The following is a 24,486-nucleotide window of genomic DNA, read 5'->3' on the forward strand; positions in this document are numbered from 1 at the left end:
ATCCTACTGAAATGTATGGTTTCGCACGACACGAATGAAGGGGTAGAGCCACGGATCGTAACACATCTGAAATGTAACGTCCACTGTTAAAAATGCCGTCAATGGGAATAAGAGGTGACAGAGACGTATAACCAATGGCACCCCATACCATCACGACGGCTGATACGCCAGTATGGCCATGACGAATACATGCTTCCAACGTGCGTTCATAGCGATGTCGCCAAACACGGATGCGACCATCTTGATGCTGTAAACAGAGCCTGTATTAATCCGAAAAAATGACATTTTGCCATTCGTGCACCCAGGTTCGTCGTTGAGTACACCATCGCAGGCTCTCCTGTCTGTGATGCAGCGTCAAGGGTAACCTCAACCGTGGTCTCCGAGCTGATAGTCCATGCTGCTGCAAACGTCGTCGAACTGTTCCTGCAGATGGTTGTTGTCTTGCAAACGACCCCATCTTTTAACTCAGAGATCGAGACGTGGCTGCACGATCCGTTACAGCCATGCGGATAAGATGCCTGTCATCTCGACTGCTAGTGATACGAAAATGGTTCAAATGGCTCAGAGCTCTATAGGACTTTAACATCTGAGGCCATCAGTCCCCTAGACTTAGAACTACTTAAACCTAACTAACCTGAGGATAGCACACACATCCATGTCCGAGGCAGGATTTGAACCTGCAGGAAGAAGATGCTGTGATATGTAAATGGTGCCGGTGGCGACACCTACAACGTGCTGACATGAGGAAAGTTTCAAACCGATTTCTCATACACAAACAGCAGTTGACCAGTGTTGCCTGATGAAACGGTGTTGTGGTGCCTCGTGTAATGAGTTTATCGTATCGCGACATTGCTGATGACGTTGGCCGATATCCAATGACTGTTCGCAGAATATTGAACCGGTGGGTTCAGGTGGGTAATACGTAACGCCGTGTTGGATCCCAAGGTCCTCGTATCACTAGCAGTCGAGATGACAGGTATCTTATCCGCATGGCTGTAACGGATCGTGCAGCCACGTCTCGATCCCCGAGTCAACAGATGGGGACGTTTGCAAGACAACAACCACCTACAGGAACAGTTCGACGACGTTTCCAGCAGCATGGACTATCAGCTCGGAGACCACGGTTGCGGTTACCCTTGACGCTGCATCACAGACAGGAGCGCCTGCGATAGTGTAGTCAACGACGAACCTGGGTGCACGAATGGCAAAATGTCATTTATTCGGATGAATCCACGTTATGTTTACAGCATCAAGATGGTCGCATCCGTGTTTGGCGACTTCGCGGTGAAAGCACATTGGAAGCGTGTGTTCGTCATCGCCATACTGGCGTATCAATCGGCGTGATGGAATGGGGTGCCATTGCTTACACGTCTCGGTCACCTCTTGTGCGCATTGACGACACATTGAACAGTGGTCGTTATGTTTCAGATGTGTTATGACCCGTGGCTCTACCCTTCATTCGATCCCTGCGTAACCCTACGTTTCAGCACGATAATGCGCGACCGCATGTTGCAGGTCCTGTACGGGCCTTTCTAGATACAGCAAATGTTCGACTGCTGCCCTGGCCAGCACATTCTCCAGATCTCTCACGAATTGAAAACGTCTGGTCAATGGTGGCTGAGCAACTGGCTCGTGACAATACGCCAGTCACTACTCTTGATGAACTGTGGTATCGTGTTGAAGCTGCGTGGACAGCTGTACCTGTACACGCCATCCAAGCTCTGTTCGACTCAGTGCCCAGGCGTATCAAGGCCGTTATTACGGCCAGAGGTGGTGGTTCTGGGTACTGATTTCTCAGGATCTATGCACCCAAATTGCGTGAAAATGTAATCATATGCCAGTTCTAGTATAATATATTTGTGCAATGAATACCCGTTTATCATCTGCATTTTTTTCTTGGTGTAGCAATTTTAATGGACAGTAGCGTACTTAATCTCTGATGTTGGACACTTATGTCACCGCATCAGTAGCGCCCTCTACAGGCTGTAGTTGGTTCTGCCGCCACACCTACATCAGTCCCTTAGGTAATAGTAGTTTTCCATGTACCTGCGTGTGCAAAGTATTTGAAGTTGATACTTCATCAAAATACAGCAGCTGGTGTGTCATGCCGTCAGCCATGTTATACTTATTATGTACTACTTGATTCCTTTTTTTTTTTTAGAGGCTTGGCCTTCAGCTATTGTGACGTTAGTGTATTTTTCCATTTAGTTTTTGCAGATCTGATGAGGGCAGCGAGACTTTTATTTATTTAGTTATTTAGCTTGTGGCTACGTCACTGAGAATTACTATTTACAGTTTTCCTAATCACAAGCTAATATCCACGCCACGACCCTAGTCCACTGATCTCTCTGTCACCACCAGGAACTCTGCCGGATCACCAGCGAAAACTCTCGGAGGAGATTTATGAGCGACAGGGTGAACAGTCTGCTTATCAGAGACACAGTCACAATTTGGAGAAGTTATTTTCTTCCATTTGTGCAGAGAATCAGCACACCTGTGAGTGTTGCTTTTTTCAGCTGAGAATCGACCAGATCTTGCATGGTAACTGAAAGCCAGGTGACTTGGTCGACGTGTAGGGCATCTTCAGTTTCTTCATCGTATGATAAATCTGCCAAGTGCGTCTATAGCAAGGCTTAAGTTTCATAAATTTTTGTACACAATTCAGTTACAAAACTTCAAAATATATAACATTTTTCGGTTTTTTGGATATTGTGTGGTCAGAATATGAACTGATATTCTGAACTATCTGTTTGTGAAAGGAAGAACGTTCAAATATACACGCGAAAAACACTGATCGTTAATCACTTCCAACATATTAGAGTGTCTGAACGTGAGCCTTGTCTATTGTTACTGCAAACGGAGTCTTGATTTCCTGAACCTGAATGGGTAAGTCATTTGCAGTCATTGGTACACGGGGTATGAGATATTTACAGCTACTGGATTTGTGAGTATAGTAACTTCAGTGACATTGCCGAGGGTATTTTCGTTCTGTCGTTGCAACTCCAAAAAATGCGCGCTTTTCTTTACCAGACGCGTTTTGCTTTATTGAGGTACAGGATCACCAGTGGCGGTGATATCCGCTTGATTTCTTGGCTGTATCGGGAAATGCCGCCTGCTAGCAAGTCGTTGATGTTTTTCTTCTTTGGACACTGATAATTGTGCTATAATTTTTAGTTGCTCTGCAGCACTATGCATTTTTTTATGTTTCTCACAGCACACTGTTTTCCGCTTGTTTTTGTACTTCTAAGTATAGTATCGTGGTTTATGTTTAGTAGTGTTGCCAACATAATCTTTTTTTTTTTTTAGTTGCAACGACAGAAAGAAAATACCCTCAAGAATTGTAACGCAACTACGGACAATACGGCCACAAAAATCATGAATTCAGTGACATTGGTTCACATAATTTTAATCTGCGAACGGATGACATTACAAAGTAGTTGCAAATATTTGTACTGTGGTAGGATAGGGTGTCATGAACACCACGCCAGAAAAGCTGACCGGTGAGGCGATCGGTGTGGGAAAGGAGATGCGTTTGAAGGTCACTCCTGTACGTATTTTTGAATATCTCGAAAACCATGGCCTCCATCACAAACGTGTACCAGCGCATAATTTAACTGCAATAAGTTTCCTACATAAGGTCCTGTTCTTTTTTTCTGTAGGACTAATAGTTTGCGCGTAGCGAGCGAAAGAATACAAGGTGCGACAATAAAGTAATGAGACTGAGGTGGAAAAAAAAGTTGCTTTCCGTTTCAGTCAAGTTTAGTGTTGTCTCCTTCAAAGTAGTTCCCTTCTGATTCCACACACTTTTTCCAGCGCTTCTGCCATTGATGGTAACATTTCTGGAACTAATCTTCTGTAATATCCTCTAAGACTCTCGTCACAGCTTTTTGCACATTTTGTATTGTATGAAAATGGTGTCCCTTGACCACCGTTTTGACTCTTGGAAATAGAAAAAAAGTCGCACGGAGCGATATCTGGCGAATAAGTACTGAAATTTGTTTTGAGTTAAAAACTGCTGTACTGACAGAGCAGTATGGGATGCCGCATTATCGTGATGCAGAATCCAATTATCAGCAATGTTGGCACGGACACGAAGAACTCCTTTCCGAAGTCCTTCTAAAATTTCTTTGTAGTAATATTGGTTAACTGCTTGTTCAGGAGGCACCCACTCTTTATGAACAATTCCCTTGGAATCAAAGAAGCACACAAGCATGCATTTCACTTTTGACTTTGGCATGCGAGCTTCTTTTGGTCTGGGTGATCCCTTTGAGCACCATTGCGAACTTTGGCGTTTTGTGTCTGGATCGTACTGAAAAAAACAACTTTCATCACCAGTGATAACACGGCTCAACAATTCTGGATTGATTTCCGTTTGGTCTAACAGATAGGCTGCCACATTTTTCCGTGTTTCTCGCTGTTGTGGTGTGAGATTTTTGGGGACCATTTTTGCACAAATCTTTCTCATACCAAGATCTTCAGTTATTGTTAGACGAACTGTTTCTCGATTGATGTTCAGTTCTTCTGCAATCATTTTCACGGATAATCTTCGATCAGATCATACGAGTTGACGCACCCTGGCCAAGTTGTCATCTGTCCGTGAGGTTGATGGTCGTCCACTGCGGTCTTCACCTTCAACATTCGTTCTGCCTTCGCTAAACATTTTATGCCAACGAAAAACTTGAACTCTTTACGTTATATCCTCTCCAAAAGCCTTCTGAAGCTTACTGTAAGTTGTCATCGCGTTTTCACTCAATTTAACGCAAAAAGAAATGGCACACCGTTGGGCGATATTATGCGGTTCCATTTCCGTGACGAGAGGCACTGAATTGTGTGAACCGCAACATCCATTTAAACAAATTAGAAGTCTATGGTGTCACGGGTAGTGCTGCAAAATGGTTCAAGTCATACCTCACTAACAGGAAACAAAGGGTGTCAGTGCAAGGGACTACTGAATTAAGTCATCAGTCATCATCACAATAGGAAGAAATTACATGTGGTGTCCCACAAGGATCCATCTCAGGGCCATTGCTCTTTCTTGTATACATTAATGATCTCTCATCAGTTACACTGCCAGAAGAAGAGTTCGTTTTGTTTGCAGATGACACAAGTATTGCAATAAACAGTATGTCGAGTATAATTCTAGAAAGATCTTCTAGTGATATTTTCAATGTCGAGTGTAATTCTAGAAAGATCTGCTAATGATATTTTCATGGATATTAATAAATGGTTTAAAGCCAACTCACTGACATTAAACTTCGAAAAGACTCACTATATGCAATTCAGGACTTGTAAGAGGTTTCCACCCAGCATATGCATAAAGTATGAAGAAGACCAGATAGACGAGGTTGACAGTCTTAAATTCCTGGGATTACAACTTGATAATAAATTCAGTTGGGAGGAGCACACCACAAAACTGTAGAAACGCCTTAACAATTCGAGTGTTAGCAGACATAGGCGACATAAAAATGAAAAAGCTTGCATACTTTGCCTACTTTCATTCCATAATGTCATATGATATAATATTTTGGGTAACTCTTCAAGTAAAACAAAAGTTTTCAGAGTCCAAAAGCGTGTAATACGTATTATTTGTGGAGTAAATTCACGGACGTCCTGTAGAAACCTATTCAAAGAACTGGATATACTAACTACTGCCTCTCAGTATATTTACTCCTTAATGGAATTTGTCCTAAATAATATATCTCTTTTTCCAACAAACAGCTCAGTTCATACACACAGTACCAGGAACAAAAAGGATCTGCTCAAGGACTTAAAAGCACTTACTTTAGATCAAAGAGGGATCCACTACTCAGGAACACTTATCTTCAATAATTTGCCAGCAAACATAAAAAATTTAGTTACAAATAAAGATCAGTTTAAAAGGAGCCTGAAAGACTTACTAGTGGCCAACTCCTTCTACTCCATTGACGAATTTTTTTAATAGAAACAAATGATGTATTGTATATACTCATAGTATTAGTATCGTTATTTCAGCTTAAAAACAAAACAAAAAAATAAAAAAAAATGACAAGTTCCACGTCCACGAGGATCTCCGCAGCACCGATCTATGGAACGAAAATCTAATCTAATCTAATCTAATCTAATCTAAGAGACGCAAACGCATGTTAACTTATTACAGCACAACTCATGACTGATCGGTTGCAATGATGTCCCACGTGGACTAGAAGCAGGACCAAGGTCAAAGATAGTGTGCCTAGGCAAGCCTGCAGGGTTGCCACATCTTGCTAAGAAAATCGGTCTCATTACTTTATTGTTGCAACTCGTATGAAAACCTCGCAGTGGTTTAGGAGGACCAGCTGTAACTATGCGGGTTGCATAAAATGACAGAGCGGCAGGGACATCTGAATCGCCCTGTAGACTATACAGGGTGGTCCATTGATCGTGACCGGACCAAATATCTCACGAAATAAGCGTCAAACGAAAACATTACAAAGAACGAAAGTTGTCTACCTTGAAAGGGGAAACCAGATGGCGCTATGGTTGGCCCGCTAGATGGCGCTGCCGTAGGTCAAACGGATATCAACTGCGTTTTTTTAAACAGGAACCCCCAATTTTTATTACATATTCGTGTAGTACGTAAAGAATATGAATGTTTTAGTTGGACCACTTTTTTCGCTTTGTGACAGATGGCGCTGTAATAGTCACAAACATATGGCTTTCAATTTTAGACGAACAGTTGGTAACAGGTACGTTTTTAAAATTAAAATACAGAACGTAGGTACGTTTGAACATTTTATTTCGGTTGTTCCAATGTGATACATGTACCTTTGTGAACTTTGAGAACGCATGCTGTTACAGCGTGATTACCTGTAAATACTACATCAATGCAATAAATGCTCAAAATGATGTCCATGAACCTCAATGCGTTTGGGAATACGTGTAACGACATTCCTCTCAACAGCGAGTAGTTCGCCTTCCGTAATGTTCGCACATGGATTGACAATGCGCTGATGCATGTTGTCAGGCGTTGTCGGTGGATCACGATAGCAAATATCCCTCAACTTTCCCCACAGAAAGAAATCCGGGGACGTCAGATCCGGTTAACGTGCGGGCCACGGTATGGTGCTTCGACGACCAATCCACCTGCCATGAAATAAGCTATTAAATACCGCTTCAACTGCACGCGAGCTATGTGCCGGACATCCATGATGTTGGAAGTACATCGCCATTCTGTCATGCAGTGAAAAATCTTGTAGTAACATCGGTAGAACATTACGTAGGAAATCAGCATACATTGCACCATTTAGATTGCCACCGATAAAATGGGGGCCAATTATCCTTCCTCCCATAATGTCGCACCATACATTAACCCATGGTCGCTGATGTTCGACTTGTCGCAGCCATCGTGGATTTTCCGTTGCCCAGTAGTGCATATTATGCCGGTTTACGTTACCGCTGTTGGTGAATGACGCTTCGTCGCTAAGTTGAACGCGTGCAAAAAATCTGTCATCGTCCCGTAATTTCTCTTGTGCCCAGTGGCAGAACTCTACACGACGTTTAAAGTCGTCGCCATGCAATCCCTTGTGCAAAGAAATATGGTACGGGTGCAATAGATGTTGATGTAGCATTCTCAACAGCGACGTTTTTGAAATTCATGATTCTCGAACAATTTGTCTGCTACTAATGTGCAGATTAGCCGCGACAGCAGCTAAAGCACCTGGGCATCATTTGTTGCAGGTCGTGGTTGACGATTCACATGTGGCTGAACACTTCCTGTTTCCTTAAATAACGTATCCAGCGAACGGTCAGGACACTTGGATGATGTCGACCAGGATACCTAGCAGCATACATAGCACACGCCCGTTGGGCATTTTGATCACAATAGGCATACATCAACACGATACCGACCTTTTCCGCAATTGGTAAACGGTCCATTTTGTCAGGGGTAATGTATCACGAAGCAAATACCGTCCACACTGGTGGAATGTTACGTGATACCACGCACTTATACCTTTGTGACTCTTACAGCACCATCTATCACAAAGCGAAAAAAGTGGTCCAACTAAAACATTCATATTTCTTTACGTACTACACGAATGTGTAATAAAAAATGGGGGTTCATATTTGAAAAAAAAAACGGAGTTGATATCTGTTTGACGTATGGCACCGCCATCTTGCGGGCCAACCATAGCGCCATCTGGTTTCCCCCTTCACGCTAGACGAGTTTAGTTTATTGTAGTTTGATGCTTATTTCGTGAGATATTTCAAAAAATGGTTCAAATGGCTCTGAGCACTATGGGACTTAACATCTATGGTCATCAGTCCCCTAGAACTTAGAACTACTTAAACCTAACTAACCTAAGGACATCACACAACACCCAGTCATCACGAGGCAGAGAAAATCCCTGACGCAGCCGGGAATCGAACCCGGGAACCCGGGCGCGGGAAGCGAGAACGCTACCGCACGACCACCAGCTGCGGACCGTGAGATATTTGGCCCGGTCACTATCAATGGACCACCCTGTACGTCGTTCGTTCGCTCGCACGTGTCGTCGCCGGTGGTTTAGTTATTTTTACTCTTCCACGTGTGTGTGTGTGGTTCCCTTACTCACCGCCACGCGGCGCAGGCGTCGGTGCGCGGCGCGCTGGGGTCGCTGCTGCAGCTGGAGGTATCGGTGGGCATGCTGCTCATCTACGTGGTGGGTCCCTACGTGACGTACCACGCGCTGGCCGCCGTATGCGTCGCCGTGCCCGCCGTCTTCGCCGCCGTCTTCTTCACCCGAACCGAGTCGCCCTACTTCTTCCTCTACCAGGGCAACGACGAGGCCGCCGAGCGGGCGCTGCGGGCCGTCCGCGGAGACGACGAGGACATCTCCGCCGAGTTCAGCGACATGCAGGTAACTCACAACCTATAGGCAGACGTCAACAGGCGTCACCAGACCTCATCTTTCACTCTGTAACTGATTATGTGCTGTTTCAAAACCTTTTTTCTATACCGCATCAGTTCTCCGACTGGTTTGATGTGGCCGACTCCTGTGACTCTCGATATCATCAATTATTTGTTGGATATACTCCACAAGGCCCTGGGAGTAGACAACATTCCATTAGAACTACTGACAGCCTTGTGAGAGCCAGTCCTGACAAAACTCTACCATCTGGTGAGCAAGATGTATGAGACAGGCGAAATACCCTCAGACTTCAAGAAGAATATAATAATTCCAATCCCAAAGAAAGCAGGTGTTGACAGATATGAAAATTACCGAACTATCAGTTTAATAAGTCACAGCTGCTAAATACTAACACGAATTCTTTACAGACGAATGGAAAAACTGGTACAAGCCGACCTCGGGGAAGATCAGTTTGGATTCCGTAGAAATGTTGGAACACGTGAGGCAATACTCACCCTATGACTAATCTTACATGAAAGATTAAGCAAAGGCAAACCTACGTTTCTAGCATTTGTAGACTTAGAGAAAGCTTTTGACAATGTTGACTGGAATACTCTCTTTCAAATTCTGAAGGCGGCAGGGGTAAAATACAGGGAGCGAAAGGCTGTTTACAATTTGTACAGAAACCAGATGGCAGTTATAAGAGTCGAGGGACATGAAAGGGAAGCAGTGGTTGGGAAGGGAGTGAGACAGGGTTGTAGCCTCTCCCCGATGTTATTCAATCTGTATATTGAGCAGGCAGTAAAGGAAGCAAAAGTAAAATTCCGAGTAGGTATTAAAATCCATGGGGAAGATATAAAAACTTTGAGGTTCGCCGATGACATTGTAATTCTCTCAGAGACAGCAAAGGACTTGGAAGAGCAGTTGAACGGAATGGACAGTGTCATGAAAGGAGGACATAAGATGAACATCAACAAAAGCAAAACGAGGGTAATGGGATGTAGTCGAATTAAGTCGGGTGATGCTGAGGGAATTAGATTAGGAAATCAGACACTTTAAGTAGTAAAGGAGTTTTGCTACTTGGGGAGCAAAATAAGTGATGATGGTCGAAGTAGAAAGGATATAAAATGTAGACTGGCAATGGCAAGGAAAGCGTTTCTGAAGAAGAGAAATTTGTTAACATCGAGAATACATTTAAATGCCAGGAAGTCGTTTCTGAAAGTATTTTATGGAGTGTAGCCATGTATGGAAGTGAAACATGGACGATAATTAGTTTAGACAAGGTGAGAATAGAAGCTTTCGAAATGTGGTGCTACAGAAGAATGCTGAATATTAGATGGGTAGGTCACATAACTAATGAGGAGGTATTGAATAGATATGGGGAGGAGTTTGTGGCACAACTTGACTAGAAGAAGGGATCGGTTGGTAGGACATGTTCTGAGGCATCAAGGGATCACCAATTTAGTACTGGAGGGCAGCGTGGAGGGTAAAAATCGTCGAGGGAGACCAAGAGATGAATACACTAAGCAGATTCAGAAGGATGTAGGTTGTAGTAGGTACTGGGAGATGAAGAAGCTTGCACAGGATAGAGTAGCATGGAGAGCTGCATCAAAGTAGTTTCAGGACTGAAGACCACAACAACAACTCCATTCTCAGCCTTTTCCTACAGTTGTTGGTCTCTACAGCTGTTCAGTAGAGCCCGCGCAGAACACCGTGGCTGGTATTTGCGCAGACGGCAGGGCACGCGTGGGGTGGGCGGTAGTAGTGGGAGCTACGGCCGGGCGCTGGAGAGAAAATGCCGGGAGCTGGAGGGGAAGCATCGTTCTGAACTGAAGTCTACACTCACATCTTTTTTCTAAAAATTAAGGGGGGCACATCTATGCCCACGCTTGCATGGTGACTTTCAAAAAGATCAGTCACCTCTGCTTTGGTTGGTATCTAAGAAGAATTTCCCCAAAAACGCAGGAATTTATTTCCCCTGACTTGTTAACCATTTGTAACATTCAGAGGAGCATTGCGAATGACGAATTTTGAGTAAAACCTACAAATTTATCTAGCTGCCATGTAAAACTTTGCTCCTTTTCACAAAACAGCAGAGTTTACACAGTCTGGCCTCGCTAATATGATTTGCAGAAGCAACTGCGAGAGAATGCTGAAACAGTGGTTTACTTTTAAACCTGTTTACCAGTCCGAGACTCGAACTCGAGGCCTTTGCCTTTCGCGGGCAAATGCTGTACCAACTGAGCTACCCAAGCACGACTCACACCCCCTCCTCACAGCTTTACTTCTGCCAATACCTCGTCTCCTACTTTCCAAACTTCACAGAAGCTCTCCTGCGAACCTTGCAGAACTAGCACTGCTGGAAGAAAGGATATTGCGGAGACATGGCATAACCACAGCCCGGGGGATGTTTTTAGGACTGCTAGTTCTGCAAGATTCGCAGGAGAGCTTCTGTAAAGTTTGTAAGGTAGGAGACGAGGTACTGGCAGAAGTAAAGCTGTGAGGACGGGGCGTGAGTCGTGCTTGGGTAGCTCCTCAGATGGTAGAGCACTTGCCTGCGAAAGGCAAAGGTCCCAAGTTCGAGTCTCGGTTCGGCACACAGGTTTAATATGTCAGGAAGTTTCACTCTCCTTCTTGCATGCTATCATCTGCCAAAATCTCATTTTGATATCTCAAATCGTTTATGAAATATGAGAAATGTTGCGAATATTTCACTCTGGCCTTGTCGCTGGAGCGGCGCGATCGCAAATGATGGCCCTACGTCAGATCAACTTTCTCGAGATCTGTGACAGAGAGAATCCTCCACCCAAGTCTAAAGGAAAATTCAGTACCGTACGTCAGCTAAATTTCATATGTAGCAACATGTTATGTAGTATGCAGCAAACGCAAAAGCATAGTGACCTCTGTTTCCCTTGCAAATTATTTCGAACTTCGCGCTGTGTCCTACTTCCACGTAAATATCACAATAACAATGACCGTTAAGGAAGTGATGGGCACACCATCACGAACTGCACATATAAAGTTACAAGTAAAGCAAAAATGTAATTTTTTACCGAATAGTTTCTGTAAAACCTTTTGAGGACGATTGCTTGGTGTGCACCTCGATTCTGTCACCGCCGACTGGCCGAAAGATGGCCAAACAAACGAATGAACTCTCCTGGCGCTTTAGAAGAAAACTGGTCAGTGCGCATCAGCTACCGTATGTTGCGTGGACTCTACCACGGAAGCTATTCGCCGATGACTTTAACGCATGTCCTGCACGCTGTCCCTTCTTCCTGTCAGTGTGTCCCACAATTTCTGTACTCACTGATTCTGCAGGAAACTTCCTCATTCCTTATCTCATCAGTTCATCTAGTTTTCTACATTCTTCCATAGCACCGCATCACAAATGCTTTGATTCATCTCCTCTCAGATTCAACACAGTCCATGATTCCCTTTCATTCAACGCTGTTCTACAGACGTAAATTTCTTCATCAAATTAAGGCTAATGTTTGATACTAGCAGACTTCTTTTGGCTGGGAATGCCCTTTTCACTTGTGATACTCTGTTTCTTACGTTCTACTTTTCCTTCTTCCATCATACGATATTTTGTTTCGAAGGCAGCAGAACTCCTTGACTTCGTCTACTTCGCGGTCCCCAGTTTTGGCGATAATTTTGTCGCTAATCTCATTTCTACTATGTCTCACCCGTTCGTCTTTCTCCAATTTACTCGCAGTCCATATTCTTTGCTCAGCAGACCGTTCATTTCCTTCAGTATCTCCTGTAATTCTCTCTTGCTGCACTGCAGATAGCAATGTCATCAGCGAATCTTATCATTAACATTCCTTCACTTCGCATTTTAATTCGACTCCTGTACATACCTTTTATTTTCGTCATTGCTTCTTCGATGAACAGGTTGTACAGTACGTGACTAAGGTTGCATCCCCGGCTTCGCCCTTCTTAATGCGAACTCTTCATTCTTTGTCTTACATTGTTATTGTTCCTTCTTGGCTCTTATAAATATTGTTTATTACCCGTCATTCTCTGTATCTTCCACCTAATTTTTGACAATTTCGAACGTCTTACAGTGTTAAGCATTGAAGTTAAAATCTTCTGGGTTATTAGGCCGCGTCATATTTTTGTTAAACGATCGACGTTACGACCGCTCTGCTGGGATCTTCTTCAAGATCTCGTGGTGTCCACCATAGAGTGCTCAACTACAGTGGACACCACAAGATCCCAGCAGTGGGTTCGAAACGTCGATCGTTTAGAAGAAATATGACGCGGCCTAACAAGTCAGAAGATTTTAATTTCAATGACAACGGCCACGAACGCCTGCAGATATATTATTACACATTGTTTAACTCTTTTTCAAGGTCGAAAAATCCTGTTAAGGTGTTTCTACTTCACTATCACTTGATTATACTGTTGTGTGGCAAAATAAATGCAACCTTGCAAAATTTTGGTTTGTTGCTTTGAGTTTGGACACCAGTGTACTTTATATCAGACAGTTGTATACTCACACTCAAAACATAAGGATTCTGCAGTTAATGCATGATCTTAAAATAAGTTTGCTGTGCTCTTATCAGATCTTTACAAGCTATTTAATTATACGATCTCAAGAAACCATAGCTGGTTGGGTACCGAGATTTTTCAGGTTACCCACTATTGTACTGATAATAACTGCCGCTGTTTCTGAGTTTTTTCCTCCATCTACATGAAACGAGAATGCCACTAACAATGTACAAGCAAAGCATTCTACATGTTAGCGTCGTTTCCTTGAGACGGTGTTCGTACTGTTGCAAATTACCCCGGGTGAACTTTTTTCGTTGTGTATCCTATTATGTGGCATTAGTGTTGCAGGGAAATGATGTCCCCTTCTCCATACATCTCTTCCAAATGTCATCATTATCTCAGACAGCATCAATCAAACTTACCTTATATTCCAGACGCACACAGAATATCATTGCAATGTGACTGTACTGCTTCTGTCGGAGGAAGTATGAAGTTTGTTGGAAATAGCTAGGTACAGTCATTTTCAAATGTTGGATGAGTACAGTCTGGGTAATTTGCACTACTTGAATCACGGTGCTTCAAGACATGATAATACAAAGACTCTAACTTCAATACTTATTGTTTTTAACCGTTAACGTCTGATTATGCTTCTTAACTAGTAAATTATGACAGCATTTCTAATTCGGTAACTAATAACACTGACTGAAAAAAGTCGCGACGCCATGAAAGAGTTGTGTCACATAACGCACTGAACGAACACTTGGAGTTATGGTCTGCGATGCGATTTCGCATGACAGCAGGGGCACTCTGGTGGTTAACCCATGCACCTTGACTGCAAATTTGTACGTCAGTCTAGTAATTCGACCTGCTGTGCTGCCATTCATGAGCAGCATTCCAGGCGGTGTTTTCCAGCTGGATAACGCTCGCCCACATAACGCTGTTGGAACCCAACGTGGTTGCAGGCATGGAACTGCATCCCACAAAGTGGCATGCAGCACCTGTACAACACATTGCATGAGCGTTTGCATTCTTGCATTCAACATTCAGGCAGTTACATCGGTTATTAATACAACAGTTCACTTTCACAATGCCTTGTCTCGCGCTTATGTTAACCTGTGGTCTTTCAATGTTAATCACTTAAATACCAGGGTCATTCCAAAAGAAATGCACACTATTTTTTTAAATCCATCTTTTATTCTACATGTTTGAAAGCTTTACAGTGTGTAGATACAGCCTATAGGAACAATATTCTCATTTCTCCACATAATTTCCAACCCTCTCAACTGCCTTATGCCATCTTGGAACCAGCGCCTGTATACCCGGATGGTAAAATTCTGGACCAACCTGTTGGAGCCACTATTTGGCAGCGTGCACAAGAGAGTCATCATCTTCAAACCTTGTTCCACGAAGAGAGTCTTTCAGTTTCCCAAAGAGATGATAGTCACATGGAGCCAGGTCAGGACTGTAAGGCGGGTGTTTCAGTGTTGTCCATCCGAGTTTTTTGATCGCTTCCATGGTTTTTCGACTGACATGTGGCCGTCCTGCTTTTGCCGCTGTGGTCGAACACGACTCAGTCGAGCTTGAAGTTTCTTCAGTGTCGTCACATATCCATCATAATTTATGGTGGTTCCACTTGGCTTGACGTACACAAGCAAGAGTTCTTCGGAATCGAAAAACACCGTAGCCATAACTTTTCCAGCACAAGATGTGGTTTTCAATTTTTTTTCTTGGGTGAATTTGCATGATGCTACTCCATTAATTGCCTCTTCGTCTCTGGTGAAAAACGATGGAGCCATGTTTCGTCACCTGTCACAATTCTTCCAAGAAATTCATCTCCACCATTCTTGTACTGTTCCAAAAGTTCGCTGCATACCATTTTCCTTGTTTCTTTGTGAGCCACTGTCGACATCCTGGGAACCCACCTGGCACACACCTTTTTTAACGCCAACACTTTCAGTATTCTGCAAACACTTCCTTCCCCTGTCCCAACGTAGCGTGACATTTCGTTCACTGTGATTCGTCTGTCAGCAGTCACCAATTCGTTAACTCCCTGCACATTGTCTGGAGTGTGTGCAGTACGAGGCCTGCCGCTGCGAGGACAATCCTCAATATTGCCGTGCCCGCTTTCATCACGTAACCTGCTTGCCCACCGACTAACTGTACTGCGATCGACAGCAGCATCTCCAACACCTTTTTGAATCTCTTGTCGATGTTTCCAACTGTCTCGTTTTCACTGCACAGGAATTGTGACACCACGTTGCTTCTGACGGACGTCAAGTGTAGCAGCCATCTTGAAGACATGCTGTGACGGCGCCACTCACGGGAACAGGTTGAACTAAGTTTGAAAACAAGTGGGAAGGATGTATCTACACACTGTAAAACTTTCACACATGCAGAATGAAAACTGTATTTTTACAAAAACAGTGTGCATTTCTTTTGGAGTGACCCTCGTATGATACCTAGACAAATGTATTCCCGAAATTTCATTACTCTACATTACTTATTTTTTGATGTTGCGTCGTTGGATGTGAAATACTGAAAATAAAAAAAAGTTTTGTTGCCCCTGGTAGCTGTTAGATAGGCAGCTTCCAACTAGGACTAGGTGGCCACTTCATCGGTTTAGCATACAGACCATTCATGTTAGGGCTCTATTTCTGCAGTGCAGTCTAATAGTTAATTCTCGGCAAGCTTGCTGGTCCAGTAGTTTTCGTAAGATTAGGTGCATCATCTGGAAAATACACCGCTAGAAGCATTGCAAGTATTGGTTCAAATGGCTCTGAGCACTGTAGGACTTAACATCTGAGGTCATCAGTCCCCTAGACTTAGAAATACTTAAACCTAACTAACTAAGGACATCACACATCCATGCCGGAGGCAGGATTCGAACCTGCGACCGTAGCAGCAGCGTGGTTCCGGACTGAAGTGCCTAGAACCGCTCGGCCACAACGGCCGGCTTGCAAGTATTCTGTGAATGCATCCAGTCCAAGCCTTCGAGGTGTTGATACTGGCCAACATAGCTGTCAGCCTATTGGTTGCGGAAAGTGAGACGATAGATTCCAAATCACGAATAATATTGCATTGACTTCCTGTTCCCAAGCCACGGTGAAGGAATGAATCTATAGTAAAGTACATTAATACAAATAGAGCCGCGCGGGATTAGCCGAGCGGTCTGCGGCGCTGCAATCATGGACTCTGCAGCTGATTCCGGTGGAGGTCTGAGTCCTCCCTAGGGCATGGGTATGTGTGTTTGTCCTTAGGATAATTTAGGTTAAGTAGTGTGTAAACTTAGGGACTGATGACCTTAGCAGTTAAGTCCCATAAGATTTCACACACATTTGAACATTTTTTTGAACAATGCAAATAGAGGCATGAGCAGTTTCATAACGTGACGTGGGCTACGTTCCCTCTATTTATCGAGAAATCGCCGCACGTAGCGTCTATAATTACCCAAAAGTTAATGAGCGCAACTGGTAATGTCTGTGTATAACGTATTATGTACGCCGCTATTTGCGTTTGTTTCATATGTTTCTTCATACACGACGTCGCCTTTATCGCTGAATACATTAGTCTGGAGGGCGTTGGCTGTTTTTATTTACGTTTCGGTTGCGCAAGCGGATGACCTCGAGATATATTCCGATGGTCAGTAGAAGGCCAAATATCATTGGAGGCACTTCGATTCCTTTTCTACCGCACAAAATTACGCCACTGTACATTCAAATGCTTTCGGCGTGCTTGCTTCTCTTTCGAATCTCTTGACGCTAAAACGTGAAGCATCCAAATGCATCTGATTGAACTGGTTTTATTTCATAACAACAGTAAAAGCGACTTATTTCGTGCGCAGTTTGCTGTCAGTTTAGATATTAGCGCTGCAGTGGACTGCACAGGTATCATTCGAAACTTTCCAGACTCCTAGCAATACTCTTTGAACAGAAACCTACAAGTGATACAATGGCAGGATAGAATAAACTTCGGTATCTCGCTTCTGCTTGTTAGCTTATTTGTAGTTTCGAAGTGCAGTTGCCGCAAAGCATGGCAAAAGTTAAGTCAGTTGGGACCTAGGATTTCAATGCAGTTACACGTGATAGACCTCTCGTCAACTTCAGGTTTACGCATTTATTACCCAGCAGTGTATTAAAAAGTCATTACTTTTTCCTTTCTCTTTATTTTAGAGGTTACAGTAAAACTGTTCCCCAAATAAAAAAAAACTTTATCTAATCCTATTTTTCCCTCCTCCAATATATTTTTAAAATTTACTATGACTATATAACTGCCCCAGAAAATTCTTTTTCCCTTTAGAGTATTTGCTACGAGGTTTATTTGCTCGCCGATTTGTTATAAAATATGTCCACTGGATTTTCTTTCTGTATGAATGGTCCTCGTTATTCTTCTCCTAAGCTACAATCCAGCACATGTACGCAAACAGAGGCACACTCGAAATGAGCGTTTGACAAACTGTCTGTTTGTCTATACTAAAATATTTGTTCGCTAATAGTTCTCTTCTTTTTAAGCATTTTTTGTTGTTGTAATTCTTTTATGATTGCATTTTTTGCCTTCCTTAATTAAGATCCCTAATATTACAATTTATTAACTTTTATTATTTATATTTTTCAGTTTTGTAGTCAGATGCCGAAATCTTTGCTTTGCTTCCAACCATAGTTTTGTTGGTCCGCCTTACTATTAGTTTTAAGTACGATCTTCCTTAAACTCGTTGAAAATTCGTTTCTCACTATCTACTATGAGGTGAAATTCAGCTGAAAATCTCATGCACTGTACCAGTAAGGGGCTGTAAGTACTAACCTGACAGATGTTTACGGTACGTATGATACGTAGTCAACCAGCAAAAGGTAGCAACTATCCTTTACATGAAGTACAGCATTAGTTACGTTTTTCCGTGCGCATCAGAAGGTTTTATTCCCATTAGCAAGAGTTTGCATTAGCACTGGATATGATGTCTGTGTGTGGAGGGTTCTGTTTCTCTTTTTCTCTATGTGTCTCTTATCGCAATCGGGAAACAGAAAAAAGTAAATCTTGGAATTTTAGATGCCGATCTTATGAATCATTATCTATTGTATACCCACCTACAGGCCTTGTGTATACTGAAATTCAATACACGCAATACACCATTCACACCGTTTCGTAAAATTCACATTTATAACCACAGAGGAGAAAACTAAAATATTGTTGAAACATAGTAGTATTAAAATAGATGGCAAATCATAATTGTTATTTTAAACAATCATTGCTGTTACTGACAGCAGCTTTAAGTGACATTCTAACGTAAAAATAAATGTAATCCACAAAAATGGAACTACTTTGTTTGTATGCAGACTCTTTGGTACATAGTACTATGTTATGATTTAACGAAAACGATGTGAATAATGTGTTACGTGTATTTGAATTTCTGTGTGAAGAACGAGCGCCGGCCGGAGTGTCCATGCGGTTCTAGGCGCTACGGTCTGGAACCGCGTTGCCGCTACGGTCGCAGGTTCGAATCCTGCCTCGGGCATGGATGTGTGTGATGTCCTTATGTTAGTTAGGTTTACGTTCTAAGTTCTAGGGGACTGATTACCTCAGAAGTTAAGTTCCATAGTGCTCAGAGCCATTTGAACCATTTTTTGATGAACGAGCGACAAATTTTTTTAGAAGCTAAAGAAATAATAGGTAAAACTGTATCTATATAAGAAAAGTACGAAAACCTTAGCAGGCTCCCGGAAGCGATTGAAAGACATACGCATGATACAGAACGGACTGTGCAAATAAATTTAAGCTGTGCTTCCAGGTCCCAATCTAATCACCACATCGCAAATTGTGATGTATTCCCAAAGGAGTGACGAATATGTGGAACAATGTTGATTGTGAAAGTCATTGTTGCACGTTCCATTCGTAGCAGCTTAAGGGTGCTCTTAGGTCACAACGTAACCGTCACAAGTCGGCCGCTGTGGCCGAGCGGTTCTAGGCGCTTCAGCCCGGAACTGCGCCTGATGGCCTCAGATGTTACGTCCCATAGAGCTCAGAGCCATTTGAACCATTTGCAACCGTCACACGGACGTCGCTACCGATTTTGAGAAACACCGTGCGACGTACACCGCGTAACAACGACTCACAGCAAGAAAAAGAGCATTTTTACAAAATAATAGCCCGCCAAATCTAATTTAGTTCATATATTTCCCGTAAGAAGCGCTGGATCTGGGACGATTGGAAACTAATTTGTAGACTGAACGAAAGAGGCGCTATCATTGACTTCGTTTATCCTTGCGAAGCTTCCTACAGACCATTCTAACGGGCTGCTAACAAGATTTATCCCGAAAAATATCATTTCACCACAGCAGCACCTAAAATTCCATCGATATTTCGGATTGCAGTAAGAGCATAAAAAGACGGCTGCAGGGAAACAGGAACAGAACAACATACACTCCTGGAAATTGAAATAAGAACACCGTGATTTCATTGTCCCAGGAAGGGGAAACTTTATTGACACATTCCTGGGGTCAGATACATCACATGATCACACTGACAGAACCACAGGCACATAGACACAGGCAACATAGCATGCACAATGTCGGCACTAGTACAGTGTATATCCACCTTTCGCAGCAATGCAGGCTGCTATTCTCCCATGGAGACGATCGTAGAGATGCTGGATGTAGTCCTGTGGAACGGCTTGCCATGCCATTTCCACCTAGCGCCTCAGTTGGACCAGCGTTCGTGCTGGACGTGCAGACCGCGTGAGACGACGCTTCATCCAGTCCCAAACATGCTCAATGGGGGACAGATCCGGAGATCTTGCTGGCCAGGGTAGTTGACTTACACCTTCTAGAGCACTTTAGGTGGCACAAGATACATGCGGACGTGCATTGTCCTGTTGGAACAGCAAGTTCCCTTGCCGGTCTAGGAATGGTAGAACGAGGGGTTCGATGACGGTTTGGATGTACCGTGCACTATTCAGTGTCCCCTCGACGATCACCAGTGGTGTACGGCCAGTGTAGGAGATCGCTCCCCACACCATGATGCTGGGTGTTGGCCCTGTGTGCATCGGTCGTATGCAGTCCTGATTGTGGCGCTCACCTGCACGGCGCCAAACACGCATACGACCATCACTGGCACCAAGGCAGAAGCGACTCTCATCGCTGAAGACGACACGTCTCCATTCGTCCCTCCATTCACACCTGTCGCGACACCACTGGAGGCGGGCTGCACGATGTTGGGGCGTGAGCGGAAGACGGCCTAACGGTGTGCGGGACCGTAGCCCAGCTTCATGGAGACGGCTGCGAATGGTCCTCGCCGATACCCCAGGAGCAACAGTGTCCCTAATTTGCTGGGAAGTGGCGGTGCGGTCCCCTACGGCACTGCGCAGGATCCTACGGTCTTGGCGTGCATCCGTGCGTCGCTGCGGTCCGGTCCCAGGTCGACGGGCACGTGCACCTTCCGCCTACCACTGGCGACAACATCGATGTACTGTGGAGACCTCACGCCCCACGTGTTGAGCAATTCGGCGGTACGTCCACCCGGCCTCCCGCATGCCCACTATACGCCCTCGCTCAAAGTCCGTCAACTGCACATACGGTTCACGTCCACGCTGTCGCGGCATGCTACCAGTGTTAAAGACTGCGATGGAGCTCCGTATGCCACGGCAAACTGGCTGACACTGACGGCGGCGGTGCACAAATGCTGCGCAGCTAGCGCCATTCGACGGCCAACACCGCGGTTCCTGGTGTGTCCGCTGTGCCGTGCGTGTGATCATTGCTTGTATAGCCCTCTCGCAGTGTCCGGAGCAAGTATGGTGGGTCTGACACACCGGTGTCAATGTGTTCTTTTTTCCAATTCCAGGAGTGTATAAGCGGACCTCATATTCCAGAGCCGTGCCTGTTTTTTTTCTTCTGGTCTCGTCTAATGGAAATTAAAGGCACACACATATATCTTTTAGCAAAACAGTTAACTATAGGTGTTTACGATAGTGTGCGAAGCTGCTTTAGGCAGTCAGTGGTATGATGTTCTCCAGAGAGAAACAAAGAAACAATTAATATTAAAAGTCGTAAATATGGACCCAGTTTTATAGACCCTCCTTTTTGGAAGGAATTTTTTTTTTTTTGATTGCGAAAAAAAATCCATGCCTGCGAAGGTGTGAGGACTTAGGTTAAACGGGAGCACGAGATGGAAGCGCAGGCCTTATGAACCTTAAACGTAGCAACATACAGGGTGTCTCAAAAAGAATGACCCGATTTTACATAGAATTATGTATTACGAAGAAGGGGTTAACACCAACGAATTGCATACTAAATTACTCAGAAAAGACAGAAGTTTATAAAAATCCACCAGAAATGTTCAAAATGTCCTCTATTGCTGCACGGACGACATCTAGCCGATAGCCGGATTCATCCAAAACTGAGCGTAAAGTGTCTTCTGTCACTGAAGCTACAGCAGCTGATATTCTGGTTTTTAGTTCATCAGTGTCACGAGGTAAGGGAGGAACATAAACACATTGTTTAACATGTCCCCACAGGAAGAAATCGCATGGTGTTAAGTCAGGGGACCTAGGAGGCCAAGAGTGTAAAGCGGTCCTGTACGCCCTATGCAACGTTGAAGCGCGTTGGTATTGGGGAAACTGCACACGTTGTTGTGCCAGTGCGGTGGTGCTCCATCTTGCTGATAGGTGAAATTGTCAGAGCCACGTTTTGGGAATATCCAGTTCCGTAGCACTGCAAGATATGATTGTCCTGTTATACAGGGTTATTACAAATGATTGAAGCGATTTCACAGCTCTACAATAACTTTATTATTTGAGATATTTTCACAACGCTTTGCACACACATACAAAAACTCAAAAAGTTTTTTTAGGCATTCACAAATGTTCGATATGTGCCCGTTTAGTGATTCGGCAGACATCAAGCCGATAATCAAGTTCCTCCCACACTCGGCGCAGCATGTCCCCATCAATGAGTTCGAAAGCATCGTTGATGCGAGCTCGCAGTTCTGGCACGTTTCTTGGTAGAGGAGGTTTAAACACTGAATCTTTCACATAACCCCACAGAAAGAAATCGCATGGGGTTAAGTCGGGAGAGCATGGAGGCCATGACATGAATTGCTGATCATGATCTCCACCACGACCGATCCATCGGTTTTCCAATCTCCTGTTTAAGAAATGCCGAACATCATGGTGGAAGTGCGGTGGAGCACCATCCTGTTGAAAGATGAAGTCGGCGCTCTCGGTCTCCAGTTGTGGCATGAGCCAATTTTCCGGCATGTCCAGATACACGTGTCCTGTAACGTTTTTTTCGCAGAAGAACTTCGTCCTGAAGTGTGGTTGCACTGTTATGACTGACTGATGTGAGTGCATTTCAAGCACGACATACGCTTTCTCGACTCCTGTCGCCATTTTGTCTCACTGCGCTCTCGAGCGCTCTGACGGCAGAAACCTGAAGTGCGGCTTCAGCCGAAAAAAACTTTATAAGTTTTTCTACGTATCTGTAGTGTGTCGTGACCATATGTCAATGAATGGAGCTACAGTGAATTTATGAAATCGCTTCAATCATTTGTAATAACCCTGTAGTTTCTTCCTCAAAAAAGTACGGTCCATAAACCTTGCTTTGCGAAACAGCACAAAAAACATTCACTTTTGGTGAATCACGTTTGTGTTCAATTGTTTCATGAGGATATTATAGCCCCTATACACGCACATAATGACGGTGAACCTTACCGCTAATGTGCAAAAGTTGCCTCATCACTGAATATCAACCGTGACATAAAAGTGTCATCTTCCATGACCTGTATAACAGCATTGCTAAAGTCCACTCGCTTCACTTTGTCAGTATCTCGAAGAGTTTAAACCAGTTGTAATCGGTAAGGTTTGAGGGCCAAACGACGCCGTAACACACGCCACACTGTCATGCGCGGTAATGTAAATTCTCGGCTAGCACGACGCTTAATTAGACTTGGGGGGCTCCGTTCAAATGCTCGTCGGATTTGTTTCACTGTTTGTTCAGGAACGCGTGGCCGGGCAGGACATTTGCCTTTACAGAGGAACCCTGTTTCTTCAAGCTGTTTATACCACCGTCTAATGTTCTTTGGGGATGGTGGTTTAGCAAGAAAACGAATATGAACTGCTATCACTGACTGAGTACGTTTCAATTCAATAACACAATACGCCTTCTGTTGCGCGGACACCATATTGCGCGAGACTGACTGCACACTCCAGGTCAGTGCTCATAGCGACATCTAGCGGATTTTTTTCTGAAACTCTAGACCGTGCCGATTGCATCTAGCGCTGTTTCAGTTACCTAGTTAAATTTGTTTCAATATTATTACAAGTTAAAATAGGGTCATTCTTTTTGGGACATCCTGTACTATGCGCAAAATACACTCCTGGAAATTGAAATAAGAACACCGTGAATTCATTGTCCCAGGAAGGGGAAACTTTATTGACACATTCCTGGGGTCAGATACATCACATGATCACACTGACAGAACCACAGGCACATAGACACAGGCAACAAAGCATGCACTATGTCGGCACTAGTACAGTGTATATCCACCTTTCGCAGCAATGCAGGCTGCTATTCTCCCATGGAGACGATCGTAGAGATGCTGGATGTAGTCCTGTGGAACGGCTTGCCATGCCATTTCCACCTGGCGCCTCAGTTGGACCAGCGTTCGTGCTGGACGTGCAGACCGCGTGAGACGACGCTTCATCCAGTCCCAAACATGCTCAATGGGGGACAGATCCGGAGATCTTGCTGGCCAGGGTAGTTGACTTACACCTTCTTGAGCACGTTGGGTGGCACGAGATACATGCGGACGTGCATTGTCCTGTTGGAACAGCAAGTTTCCTTGCCGGTCTAGGAATGGTAGAACGATGGGTTCGATGACGGTTTGGATGTACCGTGCACTATTCAGTGTCCCCTCGACGATCACCAGTGGTGTACGGCCAGTGTAGGAGATCGCTCCCCACACCATGATGCCGGGCGTTGGCCCTGTGTGCCTCGGTCGTATGCAGTCCTGATTGTGGCGCTCACCTGCACGGCGCCAAACACGCATACGACCATCATTGGCACCAAGGCAGAAGCGACTCTCATCGCTGAAGACGACACGTCTCCATTCGTCCCTCCATTCACGCCTGTCGCGACACCACTGGAGGCGGGCTGCACGATGT

General features: G+C 44.2%; 1 protein-coding gene across 1 annotated transcript in view; it reads left to right on the top strand.

The window, feature by feature from the left end:
* The window catches only part of LOC126176130 (facilitated trehalose transporter Tret1-like), a 107,880-nt gene that overhangs the window by 35,594 nt on the left and 47,800 nt on the right, over positions 1-24,486 (top strand). The window contains exon 3 of the mRNA XM_049923268.1: positions 8,586-8,855. Within this exon, the coding sequence (XP_049779225.1) occupies positions 8,586-8,855 (270 nt within the window). The remainder of the gene's footprint in view (positions 1-8,585; positions 8,856-24,486) is intronic.

The sequence above is a fragment of the Schistocerca cancellata genome, chromosome 3, assembly GCF_023864275.1.
Source record: "Schistocerca cancellata isolate TAMUIC-IGC-003103 chromosome 3, iqSchCanc2.1, whole genome shotgun sequence".
In the NCBI taxonomy this organism is placed as follows: domain Eukaryota; kingdom Metazoa; phylum Arthropoda; class Insecta; order Orthoptera; family Acrididae; genus Schistocerca; species Schistocerca cancellata.